Raw genomic sequence first — 21,853 nt, forward strand, 5'->3', positions numbered from 1 at the left:
GCACATTGTTAATAAAGAAAAAGTCATTGTATGTCAAGGTAATTATGTTTATTGAAACTAATTGCTGGCTTTTGTCTGCTTAGGCTTTTCAAAATCATGATGAATTGTTTTATTATTAGAATTGAATCTGAATTCAACTGTAATAATAAAACAATACTTTTCCTGAGTTATCAGCATTTGTTTGTTGCTGTAAATATGGGGAAAAGGTTATTAGGCGTGATGGAAATGTCCAGATCTGCAGGGGATTTTCCAGTTCCAGTTTCTGTGAGGAGGTTGTAATCATAGTGTTTCACTGAATGTCGCTACACAATACAGATAAGATCCCTTGAATTACTCAGCTGTAAGATGCTGTTCTCGCTCATAGATGATTATTAATGCACTATATGTTTATTACCTTGCAAATGTAAGTTTGTGCATTCACTATTAATGTGTATAAAAATATCACTCGCTCATGTCACTAATTTTACTGAGCTTGTCGGTAGATCTGCAGATATATGATTTAAACTCAAAGACAGAACAGTTTTTACTTTTCATTATGTACTGATATTGCCGCCACACAAGCCATACTGCTTGTATAAGCTGGTATTTGACAGTCCTTCACAGCAGGATTTCCTGATGACAGATGTGTGTTTTAGTATAAAAATAAGTGAATTTAATGTTGCAATGACATTGTTGTCAAAGCTATACTTTTCATGCAAACAGACAGATCATGAAAATGTTCTAGATTTATATAATGCATGTAAACGGGAAATGTGTTATATCTCTTACAGGGCAAACTAAGCACTCTCCAGAGTTGAGGATTGTGTTAGTAGGTGGAAGAGTATTATCCAGTGACCCCAGTTTTAAAAGTACAGCTGGCAACATCATACTTGGCAAAAGGGTTTTTGAGACCAACAGAAGAACTGCCCAGAGTGTTGTGAGGCAGCGGGAGGTACATGGCAGACGGGTCACTGTGGTTGATACTCCAGGCTGGTGGTGCCACTACCCACGAGAAAACACCCCAGAGCTGGATCAGATATAAATCAAGAACAACGTCCATCTGTGTCCCCCCGGGCCTCACATATTTATTTTAGTCATTCCTTTAGAAGAAGCATTTCCTGACATTTTCAAGGAATCCCTTGAAGAGCACATGCAACTCTTCAATAAAGGAGTCTTTGATCAAACCATTGTGCTGTTCACTGTAGATGATCCATGTAAAACAAGTTTAAAATACGACACCCCTTGCTGGCCAGCACTTCAGATGATTCTTCAACAATGTGGAAACCGAAAGCATGTTTTCAACATCAGCAACCATCAGGATAGGACTCAGGTCACAACGCTTTTCCAGAAAATAGAGGCAATGGTTGCACAAAATGCTGCTGGTCACTGTTCTATTGATGCTGCTGATGGGAGTGCTCTGAGAGAGAAAATGGAAGCAATCGTTGAAAGAGCATCAAAGAGGTTTGCCGAAGTGCAGGCAAAAAGAAGGAAACTCAAAGCCCTGATTGAAGGTAAGTCAGAAATATCTCTAATTGGATAAAAAAATGCAGACAAATATGACGAAGATACCATTTATTTATTCATTTATTTAACAGGGACAGTGCATATTAATGAACATTTCTGTAAATGTGCCAGAGTTAGCCAAGAGGCTATTTTTCATCTGTAGTCCCTGGACAGATTTTAGTCAACCTAAAACACATTTCATTTTAAACAAGTAAATACAATACATTTAAAACATGCAACATACAATACTGGGAAATACAGAACATTAAAACAAAACAAATAAAAGAAAACAAAAGAACATGTTAAAACACAGGCAGTGGGTTGTAAGGAGCAGAAGATGGGTCAGTGTTGGCAGAGCTGATTCCTCACTAACCATATTTTGAGTTTTGATTTAAATAAAGTGAATGTGGTCTGCACCTCTTGTTACCCTAGTTGCAGTTGTGCGTATGTTAATAAACTGTCTAAGAGGAGGTGAGGTAAGGCCGTTGACAATCTTGTAAAAAAGGCAAGCATTTGCATGTTTAATGAGGTTTTCCCAGTTTAGCAAGTTGTATTTTTTGAGTATTGGGCAGTGATGCGAAAAAACAGATTATTCTTTTGTCCAGTATTTTGAGTGTTTGTTTGTACAATGACTCCAGTGGTTTTAATGTTGTACTGGCATGTGACCAGGTAATTAAACAGTAGGTGATGTGTGAGAGAACCATAGAGTGTGTGTACATCAGAGATGCCTCAATTGACATGTAATCTCTGGTGAACCTCAAATTCGACAGACTGGATTTGACCCTATTACATATTTTTTTAACCTGAGCCTTGAAATTGAGTGTTGAATCAATCATGACTCCAAGGTACTTGTATTGTGACACCACCTGTAGCCTCTCCCCTGATATAAAAACATCTGGCGTAACACAAGAGGACTTTGTTTTGGTGAAGAAGATGCATACTGTTTTACAAATATTTAGTTGCAAACAGCATTGTTCCAACCAAGCTGTTACACGAACCATGGTGTTTGTCAGTTCATTAGCCACTTGTGTCATATTGCTTCCATGTACATATATTACAGTGTCATCTGCATACATTTGGATGTTTGTGTCAGGACATACAGATGGTAAATCATTTATATAGAGCGAAAATAGTAATGGTCCCAGGATTTAACCTTGTGGGACTCCTTTCGAAAGATGAAGGTCAACAGATTCATGATTTTGAACTCTCACATACTGGTTAAAAAAACTCGGTTAAACAAATAAGATTCTATCCATTTAAGTGTTTGTGAAGAAAAGTTAAAACTGGAAAGCTTAGATATGAGTATTTTATGATTAACAGTGTCAAAAGCCTTTTTTAGGTCAAGAAACACAGCTCCTACAACACCACCTTTATCCATTTTTGATTTGATTATCAATAGCCTTTTGACATTACAACGCAAATTATATTTGCAAAGATACCTCACGTCCTCCTAGATTAATTTAAACTATTTTTTTCCCTTTGAGAGGTTTCTGATTTTACTGACTTAGGTGTTTGAATAGTGTAAAAAAAAGTCTTGATGGTCAACCTGACAATTACATAATGATGCACAAAACCTCAAGTCTGAATATTTTTTTATTCCACTTTGTCTCTAGGTGGCAAAACTCCCCCAACACATTTGAGGCTAGTGATGGTTGGTGCACAGTGGTCAGCCAAGAGCTCAGCAGGCAACACCATTCTAAGGAAATATGCGTTTCCTGTTACTCACACAAGAACAACTGTGTTCTGCAAAATAAACCACAGTGTGGTGGCAGACAGGCAGCTCACAGTGGTAGACTCTCTAGGCTGGTTATACAACGGCACCCTTCAGGAGCTCTCTGAGATGAATAAACTTGAAATAGAAAACAGCATGCATCTGTGCACTTCAGGACCCCACGCAGTGCTCCTTGTTGTTGGCCTGGCATCCGCGTTCAACGCAACATACCAGAAAGCGGTCCAGGAGCACATGAGTCTGTTCACGGATGAAGTCTGGAAGCACACAATTGTTCTGTTTACCAGAGGTGACTGGCTGGGAGTGAAGACTGTGGAAGAGCGCATAGAGAGTGAGAAGGGTCTGCAGTGGCTTGTGGAGAAGTGTGGGAACATGTATCATGTCTTGGATAACAAAAACCACAGTGACGAGACTCAGGTAACGGAGCTCCTTGAGAAGATTGAAGAGATGTGGGCAGGAAACAAAGATGGTCCTTTTGAAGTCAACCTGGGCCGTGCTGAGCAGATGGAGGCAAGAAAATAGGTTGCAGACAAGAAGGCAAAAAGGATTCGTCAGACGGCCCAAAGACGAGCAAGAATACTCAAAGAGTTGTTTCGAGGTAATCAAAAAACTGAATGTATGATTAATTTAGTTATTATTACTATTTCTAATTTAAAAAAAACTCACATTTCCCAAGGGGAGACGCAGACAAACATTGACCATAGGGTTGTACTTATCGTCCCGAAAGACTCTGGGAAGGGTATGGCAGGAAACATGATCCTTTTTGAAGAGCTGTTTGGCACAGCTCGGATGAAGAAGGTAACCAACCTCTACAGGTTTTTTGGGGGGAAACATCTGATTGTTGAAGTCTGTTTTGGTTGTTATATTATTTTGTTTGGTTACTTCTATGCAGGAATTCCAAGATCAGAGAAGAATCACAATGTGTGAGAAACATGAAAGCAATGTTGCCCGACGAAACATCACCGTGGTTGAGGCACCAGGCTGGTTTGCAGACGAGATCACACCCGACTGGCTCAAGACTGAAGTTCTGCACAGCATCTCAATGTGTGCTCCTGGTCCTAATGCTTTTCTCTTGGTTGTACCCATTTTCAAAACCTTTACAGAGAATGACTACAAAACAATGGTTGAGCTCTTGATGCCATTCGGTGACAGTGTCTGGAGGCACTGCATGGTGCTGTTTACCTGGGAAGACTGGCTCAAGGAAAGGTCCATTGAGGAGCACATTGCCACAGAAGGCGAACACCTGGAACAGCTGGTGGAAAAGTGTGGGTACAGATATCATGCCATGAACTGCAATCCTTATGGTTATGATTTTTTTTGTTGACGTCAATATTGTTTTGTTTACATTTTAGACATGTTCAAGGATTTTCAATATTTTGGCATTGGTCATTTTTCGTTGACATCCAGACCATTTCCAACAAAAGTAGTTAAACCATTCAAATTCTGTTTTCAGTGAGCGGAGATGTTCCCAGAGAAGTTGGGGGCACCTTTTTTAGTCAAAGAGAACGTGCCAAAGTGACTGAATGGCTGAGCGTTAGATTTGGGGGCTCTGATGTCACCTCTGGGGTCGACAGCATGAGTATTTCAGCCAGTGATGTGGAAATGTTGGACCAAAGCCTCCCAAAACGCAGGCACTCTTTTTAGCACACACAAGCAGGCTGGTAACTCTGGAAACAAAAGAGAAAAAGTGCACATAAAGCACAGTTTTCCAAACGCTGTTGGACCCTGCCAGAAATTTGGTGATTATCCAGCTGTATTACTTTCTGATGCAGCCAATACTATGTATGTTATGTTCAATGTTCATTATTTAATGTGATTATGTAATCATGTCAATGCAGAGATTATATTTTTGGGTCTTCCCTGTAACAGTGTAAAAAAGCATGTTAAAGCATATCATGAATAGAAAACGTTAATTGTATGCAGAACATTATATAATTTAAAGATTCAGAATTTCCCCCAAATATCAGTCTGGCAGGCGATACCGCAGCATCCGGACTAAAACCACCAGACTCAGGGACAGTTTCATCCCACAGGCCATAAGACTATTAAACACCTGCACTTTGAAACAACATCCATAACATTCATCTGCATCTTAGAAATGATGTATCTAATATATCATATTCCAATCACTTGTATAGACTCTTATTGCTCTTATTGCACTTTTTCACAATTTTACTAATTTACTATTTTTACTTATTTACTTGCACTATTTTCAAGCAATCCACCTATCTGTTTATTAGAAATATCCCCACCTTTGTCAGTTGCATCATTACAATTATGTACAAAGTAATGCATCAATGTAGCCTACATTATTCTGAAATGGGCCATTCTATATAGGTAGGCTACTTTTTAGTTGGCTAGATACTTGATTTATGATGCTAACACAGTTATTTTACGTTGATAACATTGAATAAAGGACCTTAACTTGAAATGAAGGATTTTTCAGTGTGGTATTGTCATTCTGTGGTATTACTTAAGCAACATATCTGAGTCCTTCTTTGGCCACTGTTTTTTTGTAAAGTCGTCTTTATATTAATGAACAATCATGTGTTTTGTTATGGAAGTAATTTAAAAAATAAATTGTACTATTGTTGTACACTTGAATATCTGCTTGCATTTATTTCCCCTAGACTTCTGCTCTCAGAGGTGGTTTATTACTAAAACCTATAATAATTGAATGCAGAGGTAAGTATTTAATATTATAAAAAGTATATATATAATATACTCTTAAAGTTACAACTAGCCAAATGAGGGCAACCATAATGCTGATGTGGCTTATGATCATTGGTGGAAAGTTACTAAGTACATTTACTCAAGTAGGCTACTGTACTTAAGTACTTTTTTGACATTTTTGTACTTTATACTTCATCTCCACTACATTTCGGAGGTGAATATCATACCTTTTACTCCAGTACATTTATTTTTAACGCTCACAGTTACTCGTTACTTTGTAAATATAAAAACACACATGCTGATATAGTATAATGCAGTAGTCCATTTTCAGTTACAACACTAAAATGCTCTTAAATGTGTAAAAAGTAAAAACATGATATAATTAAAACCCTCATAATAACATACTGTGAAAAGATGCATAACGAGTACTTTTACTGTTGAAACTTGAAGTACATTTAGCTGATAATACTCCTGTACTTTATATTATCCTGAATCAGGTCATTGAGCAGATGAGTACTTTTTGTACTCGAATTACATTTTGATACAATTACTTTTACTGAAGTAGAACATTTAAATCAGGACTTTTACTTGTAGTGGAATATTTTAAGACCATAGTATTTGTACTTGTATTTAAGCAAATTATATTATTACTACTTGTTCCAAGGTTCCAACACCGATGATGATAACAGAGTAATACAAACGCGAAAGCACCTTACAGGCCTCCGTCGTTTCTCTCCGTTGATTTCCTGTATCCGTTAGTTTTTTTACTTTTCGTCCCAGTGTTGCGCAACTCCTGCTTTTCTGCTTTCTTTCCAGCACCTGTCTTCTGGTGGACATGTCGGAGTACAATGCGGTGCCTGCAGCGGGACCCGGGGACCCTCTGGGCGGGCAGACAGCTCTCGGGAACGGGGCAGGAGGCATCCAGAAAGATGCGTTCGCGGACGCAGTGCAGCGGGCCCGGCTGGTGAGGAGGAGGGAGGTGACAGCTGAGCTGGGGGAGGGCTAGCTTTCTGCTTAGCTTATGGGCTAATATTGTTAACACAGCATGATATACTATTGATATTCTGAATTATCATGTATTTACGAATTGTTAATAGTAGTAAAAGTAAGCTAGTAATGTATGCTGCTTGTCGTACATTAGCTGAAACACTGTCTGTGTGTCCCAACAAACCCAGTAAGTGACAGGGTGATAGGAAAATAAAACTTGCAAGATTAGCTTAACAATTACCTAAATTCGAGTCAATAAAAATACAACATTATGGGTTTGATGTTTATACTAACTGTGGGGGTGGTTTATATAAAACCCATGCAGGTATGATGGCAAACACCTGGTTGGCATAAAACAAGCCAAGAAAAAAAGGAAACTTGTAAAATAACCAAAATCCAATCAAATAACTACTGCATATAGGCCTAGTCTTAATTATTTATTATGTTATTTTTAAGTGGATTTCTATTTTTGTATTATTTGGGACTGTGAGAAGTGGCATTTCGATTTCCCTGTTTGTATCACACACAGAAATTGACAATAAAGTGGATTTGACTTGACTTTAGACTTCATATTATTATCGTGGATGTCCCAGATCAGATAGTTGGACAACTTCATTTATTTATATAGGCTACTTTTTACATGTTCACCTATTACTTTTGTACATTATAGTCCTGTCTATTCTTTACCTTCATATGTCTACTGAGAACATTGCAAAAAAACAAGTCAATTCCTTGTTTGTGAAAAAATCCTTGGCATAAAAAAGGTTATTCTCTTCCAGACCTTAAGTCTGACATGCTCAGTCTCAAGTATAGCTTACTTGAGTTTTATCATGTTGGCACACTTGAAGGCAGGCACGTGCACACATAGACATCAAAGTGGGCTTGAGCCCCTGCCCTTTTTCTTCCTCCAGAGAAAGTGCCCTTTTTATGGGGTGCTTTTTTTTCCATTTGTTTTTCTCCAATAAATGAATATATATCTACTGCTGTTTGCGCACAGTTTCCCTTTCCAAAAATATATTGATTGAATACAAAATAAAAATATCAGGTCTGGAGATTAGACTGTGAAGTTCCGATGCTCTCTCCTCCTCCCTCCACTTCTCGCGCACAGCGGTGCGGACAGTCATCGGCAATCACTTCAGACCGACAGGTAGCAGCACCTCCCACCTTAAAGTCCCATGTTATGCCGGCTTTTCTTGGCTTGTCTGAAGGTGAGTGGAGATGAACAAATGACTAAACTGCCAGTGCCTCGAGTTTACAGCTAATTAGCCAAAAGACAGAAACAAATATAGTTAAAGTAGGGTACAGCTAATGGATAAGTTAGCTCAAGGTTTAGCTAAGGCAATTTATCATGGGCATACAGACTAATGTAGGCCTACTGCACTTAGGGGGAGACACTACAGGTGAATACAGTACAATGTGTATCTAATAACGTAATCACAATCACCACATTGATATGCAAATTAGGTGTTAACTAGGCCTAATTAAAATGCGCAAATTTGCATGCAGTTACCAAGGCATTGCAGGTGAAAAGGATAAAAAACATAGCACCTCACAACTTCCCCAGATAGTTACTTAGGTCAAGTCAGTATTTTCCCCGGAAATGTTATGTTTAAATGCAGATTAGCTTTATACCTATATGAATTCAGACATAACGATCTTTTGCCTGTAATGTCCTGCCTTAAACAGTAACTTCATAATTTTGATTGTTTGTTGCTCATTTAATAACTATTAATTGTACTAGTTTGTTGTCTGCTCTTGTGCTTAGTGAATACTAAAGATGACCATTGTCTCTGTGTTAGCTGATTATTTTTGTAGAATTCTGTTGAGTATTAAACAATTGCGTGAGTGTAAGGGTATTAAAATAAATTGGTCAGTAAGTCAGAGATGTGCAACTATTTTTTACTTTTTGTTTCAAAACATTTTTTTATAAATTATTATGGGAAGTGCCCTGTTTCTCACTTGACCTCCTGCCCCCCAAAATGTCTGTGCACGTCCCTGCTTGAAGGGGAGGGTAGGACAATCTGTTTTTTTACAGCTCAATTGTCATGGTGGGGACGGGTGGCGCAGTGGTCTGTGCATCTGATCATCAGATCAAGGGGGGTGCTGGGGAACTCCAGTTCGAAACCCGCTCCTGCCGCCACTGCGTCAGGCCGTTGTGTCCTTGGGCAAGACACTTCACCCGGATTTGCTCCTGTGGGTAATGTCCACAGTACATGTATGATACTAATGTGTACTTGTGAAAGCGCCTCGATGACTTTGAAGCGTGAAGATGGACGGTGTGGCGCAGCGCGCTGTGCAATGATCATCAGATCAAGGGGTGAAACCCGCCGCTGCTGCGTCTGTAAAGCCGTTGTGTCCTTGGGCAAGACACTTCACCTGAACTTGCTCCTGTGGGTATTGTCCACAGTGACCATTGCATGTATGATATGTGTAATGTGTATTTGTAAAGCGCTTTGAGCATCTGGAAAAGCGCTATAATAAATGTAAGGAATTATTATTATTATTATGGTTACCTTTATTCTTTCTTTTCAGATTGCAGCAAAAATTGGAGTTGATGCTGGTCCTCCTCCCACGAACAACAACACTGCATCAGATGGCTTTCCCTTCACTGCACAGAAACGCCAGCTGGAGGATGCAGGTATTGGTCACCTCACTACTCGGTGCACAGTCTTCTTAATCAAAAGGTTTATTTTGTCACCCAATTGAATAAATACCTTTCTTACCTGTATTGTCTGTATTGCATGCGCCTGACAGATGAACCGGAGAGTAAAAAGCTGGCTGCTCAGAGTGACTTGGATTCAGCCAATGCATTGTGTGAGTGCATCCCTCTATGCAATGTTCTGTTTCCTTTTTGCGCTGTGATAAAAATAAAAAATATATATAGCTGACACTATTTAGTAGAGACTTCAATCAATCAATGTTTATTTATATAGCCCAATATCACAAATGTTACATTTGTCTCAGTGGACTTTACAGTTTGTACAAAATATCAGTATGACAATACGACACCCTCTGTCCTTAGACCCTCACATCGTACAAGGAAAAACTTCCGGAGAAAACCCACAGTTTAAAGGGAAAAATGGGAGAAACCTCAGGGAGAGCAACAGAGGAGGGATCCCTCTCCCAGGACGGACAGACGTGCAATAGATGCCGTGTGTAAATTGAAAAGATAATACATTTGCAACATAGGTAGTCCAAATGTTTGGAAATGCATGTGTGTATAATAGGAAGATGAATCCACGAGGATATCCATCCAGGACCTATGATCCAGGACCACAGCCACGACTCAAGATCCAGGGCTCGCGATCCAGGACAGAGGAGCGCAGGATCATCCATGACTCCGGATCCCGGCGTATATAGACACCAAAAAGAAAGACATTTGGGGAAGCTGGGTTAATCGGAACATGAGAGTACACAGGTATAGACAGAGAGAAGGAAGAAGTAAGATGTCCCCCCGACAAACTAAGCCTATATCAGCAAAACTAGGGGCTGGATCTAATCAGCCCTAACTATAAGCTTTATCAAAAAGGAAGGTCTTAAGCGCACTCTTAAAAACGGATAGGTTGTCTGCCGCCCGAACACAAACTGGAAGCTGATTCCACAAATGTGGAGCTTGATAAGAAAAGGCTCTGGCTCCCATTGTACTTTTAGAGACTCTAGGAACAACCAACAACCCTGCATTCTTGGAACGCAATGCCCTAGTAGGACAGTAGGGTATAATGAGTTCTTTAAGGTAAGATGGCGCCTGCCCATTAAGGGCTTTGTAGGCGAGAAGAATAATTTTAAATTCTATCCTGTGTTCTATAGGGAGCCAGTGTAAGGCAGCCAGAACAGGAGTAATGTGGTCCCTTTTCCTAACTCTGGTTAGTACACGAGCCGCAGCATTTTGAATCAGCTGAAGCGACTTGACTGACTTCTTGGTACACCCTGATAATAAAGAGTTACAATAATCCAGCCTTGAAGTAACAAATGCATGGACTAGTTTCTCTGCATCGTTTTGAGGCAAGATATGCCTGATTTTTGCAATGTTACGTAGATGGAAGTAGGCGGTCCTTGAAATTGATTTTATGTGGGCGTTAAAGGATAAATCCTGATCAAATATAACACCAAGATTCCTTACAGTCTCACTGGAGGCCAAATTAATGCCATCCATAGTTAGTATATCCTTAGATAATTTGTTTCGTAGATTCTTCGGGCCAAGTACAATAACTTCAGTTTTGGTCGTGTTTAACATCAAAAAGTTTAAGGTCATCCACGTTTTTAAGTCCTTAAGGCAGTCTTGAATTTTATTTAGATGATTAATTTCATCAGGCTTGATTGATAAATATAGTTGAGTATCATCCGCATAACAATGAAAGTTTACAGAATGATTCCTTATAATATTGCCTAACGGAAGCATATATAATGTGAACAAAATAGGTCCGAGCACTGAGCCCTGTGGCACTCCATGGCTAACTTTGGTTTGCGTGGAAGATTCATCATTGACACGTACAAACTGAGAGCGTTCAGATAGATAGGACCTAAACCAGTCTAAAGCAGTTCCCTGTATGCCAACTAAGTGCTCTAGTCTTTGCAATAAGATATCATGGTCGATAGTATCAAATGCAGCACTGAGATCGAGCAAAACAAGAATAGAGACACGTCCCTTGTCAGAGGCTATTAGAATGTCATTTGTGACTTTAACCAGAGCTGTCTCTGTGCTATGATGTGTTCTAAAGCCAGACTGAAAAGCTTCAAATAAATCATTGTTTTTTAAGTAATCACACAACTGTTTTGCGACCGCTTTCTCAAGAATTTTTGAGAGGAACGGAAGATTAGAAATAGGTCTATAGTTGGCTAAAACCTCTGGATCGAGGTTGTGCTTTTTAAGAAGCGGTTTTATCACTGCTACTTTGAATGATTGTGGAACATAGCCTGATAATAAAGACATATTCATAATATTTAATAAATAAGTGCTAATTAATGGAAAAACTTCCTTCAACAGCTTAGTTGGAATTGGGTCTAACATGCACGTTGATGGTTTAGAAGAGAGAATCATTGAATTTAATTGTTCAAGGTTTATGGCTGAAAAGCATTCTAGTTTACTATCTAGTGTAATATTAGAACTTACGTTTCCGGGAGCTGTTGATAACACTATACTGGTCAAAGGCAAGAGGTCATTAATTTTGTTTCTAAGAGTAACAATTTTATCGTTAAAAAAGCACATAAAATCATTACTACTGAGTGCTATGGGAATAGAAGGCTCAATCGAGCTGTGGCTTTCTGTCAGCCTGGCTACAGTGCTGAAAAGAAATCTTGCATTATTCTTATTCTCATCTATTAATGAAGAGTAGTAAGCTGCTCTCGCTTTACGCAATGCTTTCTTATATTCATTGAGAGTAATATGCCAAATTAAACGAGATTCTTCAAGTTTAGTAGAACGCCATATCCTTTCAAGTTGTCTCGACTTTTGCTTTATTTTGCGGGTTTCGACATTATGCCATGGAGATAGTCTATGTTGTTTTATTTTCTTCTTTTTCAAAGGAGCAACAGAGTCTAATTTTATTCGCAGCGCATCTGTAGCACTATCAACAACATGATCAATTTGGGGTGGTGTACATTTTGTATAAGTGTCCTCCCTTACATGCAGACATGCTATCGAGTTAAGTATTGGTGGAATCTCTTCCTTAAATTTGGCTATAGCACTAACAGATAGGTTTCTGCTGCAGGAGCTTTTGACTAATGCTTTGTAGTCTCGTAACAGTACTTCAAAAGTTACTAAGAAATGGTCGGATAAAGCAGGATTATGCGGTTCGACTAATAGTTGCTCAATTTCAATACCATAAATCAGAACAAGGTCGAGAGTGTGATTATAGCAGTGGGTTGGTTTATTTACACTCTGACAGAAACCAACAGAATCTAATATAGAGTTAAATGCAACAGTAAGGCTATTTTTATCATCGTCAACATGAATATTAAAGTCACCTACGATAATTACTTTATCTGTTTTAAGAACCAAAGTTGATAAAAACTCAGAGAATTCAGATAAGAATTCTGAATAAGGACCTGGTGCACGGTACACTGTAACAAATAAGATTGGCTGCAAAGTTTTCCAGGTCGGATGCATAAGACTAAAAACGAGACTTTCAAAGGAGGTATAATTTAATTTTGGTTTAGTATTGATAAGTAAACTTGAGTCAAAGATGGCTGCAACTCCACCTCCTCGGCCCGTGCCTCGGGCAATATGAGTATTGATATGGCTGGGTGGAGTGGCCTCATTTATGCTGACATATTCTTCATGTCTCAACCAAGTTTCAGTGAGACAGCATATATCAATATTATAATCTGATATTAAATCATTTACCAATATTGCTTTAGATGCTAGAGATCTTATGTTTAAGAGACCACATTTAATATTCCTGTTTTGTTGCACTGTAGTAGTTGTTACATTTACTTTGATTAGGTTATTATGTATGACACCTCTATTAGGTTTCCAGCTATAATCTCTTTTTTTCTGTTTATGTCTCAGCTATTGGTGCACAACTGGCTGCCCTACAAAGGTAGGATCTGATCATTTTCAGGTGTTTGTATGTATAAGTTTGAAACCTTTTTATAAATGTTGCCTGATTTATTGCCTCTTTTTCCCTGATTGTCATTCTTGCCTGCTGATAGTTCCAGGCCTGCCTCCAACACAGAGGAATACAGTGTCCCGGACAGCATGGTGGGACTCAGTGAGTTCAAACCAACTCAGTTTTACTTTTAGCACACAAAAAGATACGCTTTGAGAGTGTGACTCACTCACAACAAAGTTGTATCTCTCTTTGTCCACAGTTATTGGCCGTGGGGGTGAACAGATCAATAAGATTCAACAGGAGTCCGGTTGCAAGGTTCAGATAGCTCCAGGTACTGCTTTACTCATCCACTGGTTTACATTTTCACTATAGTTTACCTTTTTAATTTTAATATTGGTATTCTATGTGTGTGTGTCCAGACAGTGGAGGCCTTCCAGACAGGAGCGTGTCTCTTACAGGTTCCCAAGACTCCATACAGTAAGTATCAGACCTTATGAAAATAGGCTCACTTTTGTTTTGTTTATGTTACGTATGATGTTGGGTGCCCATGTATTTGTCAAATTTGTCCAAAAAAGCCTGGCAAGAACATTGCTTAAAAATTAGATTGTTATCACTGATTTTATGTGACCCTGACTGCCATGAAAGGAGCCAATTAATAAACCATTTTGATTAATGTATCAAATTATTTCAAAAATAATGTCTGGCCCAGCTTTATATAAATTAGGCACTTAGTTTGAAGCCCTACGATGCTATTTGTAAATGGTTAACCTGTACAGACCTTAATTGCTTACTGTCAATGGCCGTTAGATCAGCTTGATTACAACATTTTGTAAAAAGGACGCAGAGTAACTGGTCAGCTCTTCCCTGGATAGGAATGCCCGGAGGCTTTTGGACGAGATCGTGTCTCGAGGGAGGGGTACGCCCCCTTCTTCTTATCACGAGTCCACCAACGGGCAGAGCGGCACGGTGCACGAGATGATGATCCCAGCAGGCAAGGCTGGGCTGGTCATTGGAAAGGGAGGAGAGACTATCAAACAGCTGCAGGTAAACTGCATTTTAGAAACTGTAACTACATTAAAGCATACGTCCAGTATTCAATCATGATAATGCACAATCGCGTGAAATCCAGGAGCGTGCAGGGGTGAAGATGATTCTGATCCAGGATGTCACTCAGGGACCCAACGTCGACAAGCCCCTACGCATCATCGGAGATCCCTATAAAGTCAAAGTACATTTATATAATCTTCTCATAAATGTCAACATAAATCTGTTGTGTCCAGTTGCCATGTAATGTCATCATCGTGTTTTCCTTTTCAGCAAGCCCAGGAGATGGTGCAGGACATTCTGAGGGAGAGGGACCACGGTGGCTTCAATGAAAGAAATGACTTCAGCGCCCGGATGGGAGGAGGCATGGATGTGAGTTTGTGTGAGACGGAGCAAAATAAGAAGTGGGATAAGTTGCCTTTGAACCAAATTGGTTTTAAAAAACGTCTGTTTTCCACATAGATTCCTATACCGAGACACTCAGTCGGTGTGGTTATCGGGCGCAATGGAGAGATGATCAAGAAAATCCAGAATGATACCGGAGTTAGGATACAGTTCAAACAAGGTAGGAGTCAGGCCTTGAATTGACTTTAATGATTAATATGTTGATGTTCTATTAACCGCACATAAACGTTCAAATCAATGTCAAGAGAACATGAAAGTTTGATGCCGATTCATAAAAAAGGCACCTTTTTGGCTCTCATTGTCCCTATACTTGTTTGTCTTTTAACGAATGATAAATGTAAATGAAAGACGTGGTGTCTTTATTTCACCAGAGCAATTACCTTGTCCCTTTTCTGTAAAAGGGTTTACAGACAGCTGCTTGCATTGTGATGTTGCCCAATATCTGCTGAATCAGGCAAATCTCTCACTTTGGTTGCAAATTTGGTGTCATCTTTTTTATTGACTTAACATCCATTATTGTGTTGAACTGATTTTTCAATAATAGAGCAGGTAGCCTTTACCTGGCCTGTGTGAGGTTTTGAGTTGAGGCACTTACATGGACCCTTCCACATAGGTCATTTGATAAAACAAAAAAAAGAATACAGCTAAATGCAGATTTCAATCTTTCCTACAGATGATGGGACTGGTCCAGATAAGATCGCACACATCAGTGGCCCCCCTGACTGCTGCGACCACGCTTCTCAGATCATCAACGACCTGCTGCAGAGCATCAGGGTCCGGGATGAGGGACAGGGGGTAAATGTAATAAAGTATATTCCCAATCAATTGTGCATAATAGTAAACATATGGCAGCAAGATGTAATAATCCTCAAGCATGCTTGCTAAAATACTGAGGCTTTCTCTCCGCTCCAACCACAGGGTCCCCCAGGTCCTCCAGGCATGCCTGCAGGCAACAGGGGTCGAGGTGGGGGTCAAGGCGGCTGGGGGCCCCCTGGAGGGGAAATTACCTTCTCTATTCCTGCCCACAAGTGTGGACTTGTGATTGGCCGGGGAGGAGAGAACGTTAAATCCATCAACCAGCAGACAGGGGCCTTTGTAGAAATCTGCCGACAACCCCCCCCCAACGGAGACCCCAACTTCAAGATCTTTATCATCCGGGGCTCGCCGCAGCAGATCGACCACGCCAAGCAGCTCATCGAGGAGAAGATTGAGGTACTTTCTATTTTAATTTGTACTTACACATAGGTAAATATGTCGGTTCTTCTTCATTTGGATTAATTAACATGTTTCAGATCCCACTGTGTCCTGTGGGCCCGGGGCCAGGTGGACCAGGTCCTGGAGGTCCAATGGGTCTCTACAACCCTGACCCATACAACCCTGGACCGCCTGGGGCGCCCGGACCACCACAGTGAGTAACAAGGACTATCATACAACCGTTTGTTAAGCTTCAGATATTAAAGTTCTCCGTAGCTACAACATGATTCTGTTCACTGGATTACAGAGACGCCATGTATGAAATCCGTGCAAATCTGAAGGGGAAAATAAGCGAGGGGGCATGTTACCGGACTGAGAAGTAGCTGATTTTTATTCTGTAGCTGCATAAGAGATCAGTGGTGGTTTTATGTGCTGAAATCTCATGAATGAACCATTTTTGCTATTTGTTTAGCAGCCACCAAAGGCTAATGTTGTGGCTTCCTCTTTAACTTGTTTTAATAAATTGTTGATGGAAAATATAACCTGAAAAAACATTTTGGTCAGAAGACTTAGTTTTCTTCTAAATTCAATAGTTTGTAAAGTTGCATTTCAGAGTATAATTTGTTTCCCTATCATGTCATAGTGATGCCAACCATTGCTCTTCTCCTCAGTGGTGGTCCTCACCAGTACCCCCCTCAGGGCTGGAGCAACACCTACCAGCAATGGCAGCCCCAGGCCCCCCATGACCCCAGTGAGTCACCGTTGACTTCACTGCCTCTCCTGGTTTTGGGGGATCAATGTTTATTTTATGCTCTTTTTAGCATGTTGGCTGCTACAGTGCTTTCATCCCAGGCTATACGTTTTAACCGTGCTATTTTCAGATGAGTAATGCCTTTTTGTTTTCTAAGTCTAGGAAGGTGAACAGGAGTACTGATGGTAATGTTGTGATGAGATGTCTTGACGTTGAGCAGCAGCTAACCGTGTCTCTGTTTCCCCCCTGGTCTCCAAGCCCGGTCTCCAGGCCAGTAGCAGGACCTCACCCCCTCCACCCTGCATCTTTTCTAGGCATGGCAGCAGCCAATGACCCCAACGCAGCCTGGGCGGCCTACTACGCTCAGTACTACCATCAGCCGCCAGGGGGGGGTCCAGCCCAGAACCCCGCTACCCCGGCAGGAGGAGGGGCCCAACCTTCAGTGGAGCAGACCCAGCCTGCACAGACGCCCGGGGGCCAGCCAGACTACAGCAAGGCCTGGGAGGAGTACTACAAGCAGATGGGTGAGGCTGCAGAACAACTCCCTCTGGAGCTTTACCTGCTTTTCTATTGGTGCTGAAATGTTCTGCTGCTTTAAACCAGTCATCATCAACTTCAGCCGGGAGACTAAATACATAATGTTAATGGGTTTTATGTAACCCATACAACTTAGAAGGAATTCATTTTGTTAGGGATGATTGACCAACACCAAAAAGTAGTTACTAAATCAGCCTACTATCACCTAAAGAATATATCTAGGATTAAAAGACTAATGTCACAGCAGGATTTGGAAAAACTTGTCCATGCTTTTATCTTCAGTAGACTCGACTACTGCAATGGTGTCTTCACAGGTCTCACTAAAAAATCTATTAGGAAGCTGCAGCTGATTCAGAACGCCGCTGCTCGAGTCCTCACTAACACTAAGAAAGTGGATCACATCACTCCTGTTCTGAAGTCTTTACACTGGCTTCCTGTGTGTCAAAGAATAGATTTCAAAATACTGCTGCTGGTTTATAAAGCACTGAATGGTTTAGGCCCAAAATACATTTCTGACCTCCTGCTAAATTATGAACCATCCAGATCTCTCAGGTCTTCAGGGACTGGTCAGCTTTCTGTCCCCAGAGTTAGTGTTAATTTCGTCAGCTATTTTTTAATTTAGTTTTAGTCTTAGTCCTGTGTTAAATGTCCTTTTTAGTTTTAGTCATATTTAGTCACCTTCATCCTGTTTTTATTTAGTCAAGTTTTAGTCGACTAAAAGTCTGAGCATTTTAGTCTTATTTTAGTCAAAGAAAACTAATTATTTTAGTCTACTTTTTGTCAATAAAAACTGTTGAGTATTTTTTAGTAATCAGATTATATAGAACATTTCAGTCAAATGAAACTAGTATAGCCAAAACCAATAATTTGTCATTTTAGTATATATAAATAAATAAGATTATATCTTGTCCTTATTTGATGAAAAACACAGGTTGAATGATTAAGAAGCTTTGCAGAGAGTATCTGCTCAGGTTTGTGGTGTTTTTACCAGCTGTGTTTTGGCCACATTGCTTCCCTTCTGATAAAACAATGCATTCGCTTTTTTTCTCCGCCTCATTGTAGTGAAAATGGGCCCAAATATCACGTTGTTTCTTTCTCCCAAGCAGTGGTGGCTTTAGACTTTTTCGTTGTCAGTAATTTTGACGGATCGTAACATTTCCGTCATAATCCATTATTATCCGTCGAGTGCACAATGTATCAATCACTCGCGCTGACGGGGGGGTATTCGGTTAACGCGAGTGCGACCACTGCTCCCAAGCCCTGTTGTTGCCATTTCATTTTCTGTTAAATAAGGTTAGTTAGACCATGAGTTAGACCCGAGTCTTCCTGACAGTTCACAGTGTGCCGCTGCCCGGTGTAATTCAAATCTACCGCCGCGCGCAGCACAGACACACAGCTGCTGCCCAGCCGCAGCCCCGGAAATGGAACTGCTGGGAGAAAAACTGACTATCAGAGATATAACGTTATCTTTGATAATATTTCGTCTCCTCATTTTTCGTCAACGAAAGTAAAGAGAGATTTTGGCATAGTTTTTATTTAGTGAACTACATTTTCGTCTCGTCACTTTTCGTCAACGATATTGCATGATGATTTCGTTGCAGTTATTGTTTACTGCCGTCGGTGCCGTCTCGTCATCGTCTCGTTTTCGTCATGGAAAAAAAGGTCGTTGACGAACATATTTCGTCATAGATTTAGTCAACGAAATTAACACTACCCAGAGTCAGAACTAAACATGGTAAAGCAGCGTTCAGTTATTATGCTCCAAATATCTGGAACAAACTCCCAGAAACCTGCAGGTCCGCTGCAACTCTGACTACTTTTAAATCCAGGCTGAAGACTTTTCTTTTTGTCGCTGCTTTTAATTGAACAATTCATATCTTAAACTGCACTGTAACTTTTATCCATGTATTTTTTCTTTTAATGTTTAATTTATTATCTTTTCTTTTTAATGACTGATTTTAAATGGCATTTTCTTAATGTCTTTCATTTTTTGTAAAGCACTTTGAATTGCCTTGTGTTGAAAGGTGCTATATAAATAAACTTGCCTTGCCTTACCAAATGTGGGTGTTTGACCCATTTTAACATTTGTCAGCTAAGCTAAGCGATAAGCGACTAGCCCAGACAACCCATAGCAGTAGTCAGGCCAAGTCCGGTGAAGCTGTAATAAAGTGCCATCTTTTAGAACTAATGCAGGTCAAACTCAGCTCTCATTTTTTTCTCATTTCTTCACATGCTCAAATGGAACTTTTTACCTAACTCGCTTTGGTTTAACAGTGAAAATATTAAACATTAATAGAATCAATCTGAATCTTATTCTTGGACAAATGTAGTTGATAATATCCCCCAAAACAATTTGTTGTTAGGCAGTGACATACAAAATACAAGATAAAACCACAAAAGCACATAAACACATCATAAAAATAACAATAAACAAAAATAATATCCATGACATCCATTTTATTTTTGAAAATGTAATGTAAATTCAAAATTTGAATTTGGTTCATCTTTTGCAATGTTTTATTACATTTCTGATTTGTGTTGCTTAGCATTAGTGTGCATCGAGTTGGTTTGAGTAAGATATATTTTGTCACTTAAACATCAAAACCTGATCAGAGATAATACGTGTTGATTTGTTGTTTCCTCAGGTGAACTTGTTCTTAAAGTGGAAGTGACTGTTATGGTGATGTGTCTCTTTTATCCCTCCTCCAGGCCAGGCAGGCGGCTCTGCCCCTGCACCTGCTGCACCTGGAGGAGCAGCGGGGGGGGCAGCGTCCACAGCGGGGGGGGAGCCGGACTACAGCGCTGCCTGGGCGGAGTACTACCGGCTGCAGGCGTCGTACTACGGACAGACCGGACAGGCAGCCGGACAGCCAGCCGCTCCACAGCAGGGACAGGTCGGTACAGAGCGAGGCTTTCATCCTGCTTCTGTGGATCCTGCATCTGACACCGAGGTTTGCTTTCAATCCATCCGAAGTAAATACATTATTTTCTAAAATACAACGGATGTGCTTCCTTTCAACTTTTTGTATTTTAGACGCAGTGATGGCAGAAGGAATCAGGAAGACAGGATGAAGAAGACGACCCCGAATTTAAGTCCGGGATCCAGCCTGTTTATCTTTTATTTAGAGTGGAAGTGAAACCCTTCCTCACCACACGTGGAAACTTTCCAAATGAACATTGTCAACTGAACAAGCTTTCCAGTGCTTTGCAGCTGAGGCAAAGGACTGATATCCCACCACACAGGTTCTCAATACCTTTTAAATATATTTTATGAATGCCTTTATATATATATGGAAGCCTTGACATGCTTTCTTTACTGCAGAGGAGTTGCTTTTAAAAATATATAATCATCCTCATCTCCCTAGCTATCAGGTCTTATATCATATTGTGTATCACCAGTCGTCCCTTTTTAAAGCTCATTTGATTTGCCCATTCTTTTTAATTGAATTCTTTGACTCTTCTTGATTTAGCTAAGACTTTATTGGTATTTCTACATTTTGATTATTTTTCATTTGCTTATGAATGTGTTCATATGCAGCATTTTGTATTGCAAGTGTACAAATAGATTTGTAGTATTGATTGGTGCATGTGGACTCACGATTCATTGCTGAAAGCTGCTTGAGATATATGATGAAAACACCCCCCCCCCCCCTTTATCTGCTAAGGACATGCAAGTTATGTGAAATAGTTTTAAATAGGGAGCGTCAATGACAGGTACTAGACTTAGTCCTGGAGTCCATGAAGTTTGAAGGACAACGTTGTATAATGGCTCGTAGGTTGCAGGATGTATGGGTCATCAGGTAATGCATCTTCGTTATGGCCTTCCTTTTAACTTCCCTGCCATTAACACCCACCAGACCTTTTAAAACATACTGGGAGTGGGCATTCACCTTGAGGCAACTGCATACCTCATCCTAATTTGGAGCTCCTGACACCCTCTGTAGTTTTCATATATTCTAAAATAGTGTTATGTAAGGCTAAATTCAACTCACATTTGCATCATGCTGTGATTTTAATGCACGTTTTATACTTACTTTGTTCATGGATGCCAACGAGTATGTTTACATATTTTACCCTTCATTGTGCGTAACAGAATGAAATGTAGTCTTCCAATGTGTCTCACTTGAAGATATACATATATTCAGCAATATAAGGCTGTCGGTTTGGACTTACAGAGATGTATCAGGTATGTATTTTGAATGGCAGCTTTGACGCAGTGTTGCTATTGTTAATAGATGACCACCAGCAGCAATACTCTGAATTAAAATGGGGCAGATGTTGATTACTTTAAAGTGTGTGTTGAACGTTTTGTCGTCATGTTTTGTACAAACGAAGGAAGGGGCGGATTCTTTTCGGCTGTGTACTTTCAAATTTTAGTGCACTCGAGCCGGTTTCTGAAACGTACCTACCCCACCTTTAAAACATTGCCCACTGCTAGCAGATATAACTAAATCACATTTGAGACGAATCACCACTAGATGTCACTGTTAGCTTTTCTAA

At 40.1% G+C, this 21,853-nt stretch overlaps 1 protein-coding gene and 1 pseudogene across 4 annotated transcripts; both read left to right on the top strand.

Annotated features, from left to right (window-relative positions):
- Positions 1-462: 462 nt before the first annotated feature.
- On the top strand, positions 463-5,769 carry LOC117554410 (annotated as a pseudogene).
- Positions 5,770-6,626: 857 nt separating this feature from the next.
- LOC117554411 (far upstream element-binding protein 2-like) lies at positions 6,627-21,645 on the top strand. 4 transcript variants are annotated; one of them, XM_034228854.1, is made up of 17 exons: positions 6,627-6,863; positions 9,404-9,509; positions 9,626-9,685; positions 13,380-13,410; positions 13,523-13,581; positions 13,682-13,753; positions 13,842-13,899; positions 14,295-14,466; positions 14,552-14,650; positions 14,740-14,838; positions 14,929-15,031; positions 15,545-15,672; positions 15,790-16,083; positions 16,164-16,279; positions 16,737-16,816; positions 17,131-17,340; positions 20,063-21,645. In XM_034228854.1, the coding sequence occupies exons 1-17, from the start codon at positions 6,720-6,722 to the stop codon at positions 20,344-20,346; spliced, it is 2,115 nt and encodes a 704-aa protein (XP_034084745.1). In that variant the 5' UTR covers positions 6,627-6,719; the 3' UTR covers positions 20,347-21,645. The 4 variants fall into 4 exon arrangements, with proteins under 4 accessions (XP_034084745.1, XP_034084746.1, XP_034084747.1 ...); XM_034228855.1 differs by having other exon boundaries at positions 15,545-15,666; XM_034228856.1 differs by having other exon boundaries at positions 6,627-6,848; positions 15,545-15,666.
- Positions 21,646-21,853: the final 208 nt, after the last annotated feature.

The sequence above is a fragment of the Gymnodraco acuticeps genome, unplaced genomic scaffold (assembly GCF_902827175.1).
Source record: "Gymnodraco acuticeps unplaced genomic scaffold, fGymAcu1.1, whole genome shotgun sequence".
NCBI classification, from domain to species: domain Eukaryota; kingdom Metazoa; phylum Chordata; class Actinopteri; order Perciformes; family Bathydraconidae; genus Gymnodraco; species Gymnodraco acuticeps.